The 3357-nt window shown below is 26.0% G+C and overlaps 2 protein-coding genes across 2 annotated transcripts in view; both read left to right on the forward strand.

Moving 5' to 3' along the window:
• Nucleotides 1–81, forward strand: part of LOC108576861 (intraflagellar transport protein 122 homolog) — a 6550-nt gene extending 6469 nt beyond the window's left edge. The window contains 1 exon segment of the mRNA XM_017939923.1: nucleotides 68–81. Within this exon segment, the coding sequence (XP_017795412.1) occupies nucleotides 68–81 (14 nt within the window).
• A 307-nt stretch (nucleotides 82–388) lies between these two features.
• LOC108576862 overlaps nucleotides 389–3357 on the forward strand; it is a 3714-nt gene continuing 745 nt past the window's right edge. The window contains exons 1-7 of the mRNA XM_017939924.1: nucleotides 389–497; nucleotides 714–866; nucleotides 1019–1149; nucleotides 1245–1377; nucleotides 2193–2315; nucleotides 2536–2619; nucleotides 3165–3317. Coding sequence (XP_017795413.1) covers nucleotides 389–497; nucleotides 714–866; nucleotides 1019–1149; nucleotides 1245–1377; nucleotides 2193–2315; nucleotides 2536–2619; nucleotides 3165–3317 — 886 coding nt within the window. The remainder of the gene's footprint in view (nucleotides 498–713; nucleotides 867–1018; nucleotides 1150–1244; nucleotides 1378–2192; nucleotides 2316–2535; nucleotides 2620–3164; nucleotides 3318–3357) is intronic.

The raw sequence follows: 3357 nt of genomic DNA on the forward strand, positions 1-3357 counted from the left end.
ATTATTCATGTGAGTTTATATATTCTATTTTTATTTTATTTTTAAATGAAAGGAGCTTGTTTTGCAGTTTTGAACATATGATCTGTAACTGATTGCACTTAATAGAATCTCTTTGAATTTAATATTAACTTAAATGGTCTTATTATTTAACTAATTATAATACAAAATATTACGCATTTATTGTATCTAAATAATCTATAATGTTATTTACAAATATACTTTTTGCCAAATTTATTATATAATGAATGCATTGACAATCCAGTTATGTAAATGTGAGTAAACAGTAAATTGGTTGTTATCTACATGCTAATTGTTCTGATTTCTTGAGTACCGTTAAACGAAATCTTCGGAAGAATTGAATGTGTTTTGAACAGTTGCATTTTGAAGGATGTTGCGGACAGTTTACTTGACAATTTTCCTTCTTGGAAATTTCGTTAGCTGTCAATTGGATAACGATAATGTTATGGAAATTCAAAATTCAATGACTCGTGGGAGATGTAAGTAGAGAGGAATAAATGAAAGTATTTTCTTTATATTTAAGAATGATTCGAGTGAAGACTGAAAAAAATAGTAAAAACTAGGTAATTCATTTAATGAGATTATTATACACGAAGTGCTTAAGAACAATTTCAATACTTATTTTTATATAATATAAAGTAGACATGTGTATTGTTGAAAAATGATGTAAATTACTAAATTGAATTTTTAAACAGTTTTTCCGCTATTCAGTGTTATCCGTTTTGCAAATACACAATGCCTGGCTAGCAACAATTTAAATGGTACATGTTTTACTAGAAGAGAATGTCGTGATTATGGTGGAACACCATCTGGTAGTTGTGCAAATGGACATGGCATTTGTTGTGTTTGTAAGTAATTGTGAAATTCAAAGCAGTTATTTACATTTCTCTATTTTCTACAAATATTTTATTTCTTTTTTTAAACTTCAAATGTAAATTTATTACAATAAATGTTAATATAATAAACTTATTTAAAGCTTTTATAAATTTAATGTTTACAGTTCAAAAGACATGTGGTTCTACAACAAATGTAAATAATACATATTTTACAAACCCAGAATATCCGACTACTTATGAAGGACAAGGACGATGCACAATAACGGTGCAACGCTGTAATTCAAATATATGTCAGGTAAAATAATAAAATATGTTCATAAGTTCAAGTTTATATTACTACTTTCATAAGAAATGTTTTCAAGTTATGTCATTACACAAAATTTATTCTAGTTACGCTTAGATTTTTTGGAATTCAGTCTTGCTTCACCAAATGCCAGTGGAATTTGTGACTATGACGTTTTACTAGTTTCTGGATCTGGAACTTCAGTACCTCGAATTTGTGGAGAAAATGCAAACCAACATGGTAATAAATAAATAAAAACAGTGATTTGTGTAGTTAAATATAAATAAGTACTTATTTAAATATATACCATTTAAATTTTATGAAAATTATTATATTTCAAATATATAGGGTGATTTCAAGCATGTGGATATATCTGCTAGGATAAAAAGGAGGCATAAAAATAATGAAAACAGTTTATATAAACATTTATCCTTTTTGGTATTGTTCATGAATTATTTTATTTTTCAATAGTTCTGATTATAAACTGCCCTTATACTGTACTTTATAGTATTATTATATATTATAAGTTTTTTCATACAATAGTAAATAAGACAGATATTTAGGTGATCCTATTTTACTGAGACACTCTGTACATTTAGGTATAGATAAAAATCCGGTAGATTTAAATGTGTTGAGCAAGATGGACAGATGATAGATTTGCTACAACCAATTCACTTATAAACTATATGTGATGCACAATTTTGAGAAAGTCATCTTCGAATGATTCATTTATACTTATTTTTTAGACTGCTGACATAATATTCACTATAAGAGGTATGGAGTATAAAATGTATTGATAGTAACAAGATGCGCAAAATCGGATGTTCTAAGTTTGTAAGAAGAATTAATTAGATACAAAACTTTATAACACAAAAACAAGGCGAATGTTAGGATGAATGACGTAAATATTTATACGAACGCTTTTTTATTATTTTTATGTCCCAAGTCAGTCCTAAAGTTACACTCACATATCTTGAAACATCTTCATATGAATACATTTGCTTATTTTATGAAATTTAATGTATTAAACCTTTTTATTAACTTAAATTTTTCAGTATATATAAATTTTAATGGTGATACACCCATTACGATATCAGTAGATACTAATTCTCAATATACTACAGATCGTCGTTGGAATATAAGAATTCAACAATTACCCTGTGATGCTACATATAAAGGTATATACATTATAATGTTACACTTTACTATTTATTTTTTAGACAAAACATGCCTTATAGTTAGTTAATCAGCTTATGTATTTATTTATTTATTTCAGCGTTATTGCTAAGAAAATATAAATATCTTCCTCTGTTGCCCTTATATAAAACTAATTAATGACATTTAATATTAAATTGTGTTTCAATTTCGTTAAGTTTGATAGTACATTTTTTTTTACAGCACCAAATGGATGTTTACAGTACTATAATAGCATTTCCAATATTGTAACAAGTTTTAATTATGGTACAACACAGAATCCAAGAGGTACTATGATTAACGATAGCTATGACGAATGACATACTATATCTTCAATTAATTCTAAAATAATGGAAAGAACATTATAATCTGTCATTTTAAACATTATACCACCATTAAGGAACATTATTTTTAACATTTGTTATTAAGACAACTAAATATTTGTAATGCGATATTAAAAAGTATTTGTGACTTTGAAAACTACAAAATAAGTAATCTAGAAAGGAAAATATTCATTACACCGTGTTCATTCTTAAAGATCATTCAAATTACGTACGAAATACTTTTAGTATTGTCACAATTAAACGACACATTAGGTGATTTGGTTTTGGTGGGATATCCTGTAAAGGGACCAAATTTAAATTATACTTTATACTAAATTTCAATATAAAAAAATGTTTTTACTAATTTTTTTTAAATGTTAATTATCATTAAAAGTATACAGAGTTATAAAAATATTTATCATGTTTATCTGAAATATAAAAACTTAAAAAATTACATTTATCTAATATATTAGTAAATCATTTTTTCTAACACATTTATAAATGTTGTAGCACCAGAAATTGGTACACGACAAATTGCAAATACAAATTACGGTATATGTATTAGAATGGCACAAGGATATTGTTCTATTGAGTGGTCTCAAACAAGTATGAATTCATTTTCGGTTTCTGGAGATACAGGTTCTTTTGACCCTACCATAATAGGTAATTGTTAATCTCTTTATTTATTACTTAAATTAGCAAT

The sequence above is a fragment of the Habropoda laboriosa genome, unplaced genomic scaffold (genome assembly GCF_001263275.1).
Source record: "Habropoda laboriosa isolate 0110345459 unplaced genomic scaffold, ASM126327v1 scaffold561, whole genome shotgun sequence".
NCBI lineage: Eukaryota > Metazoa > Arthropoda > Insecta > Hymenoptera > Apidae > Habropoda > Habropoda laboriosa.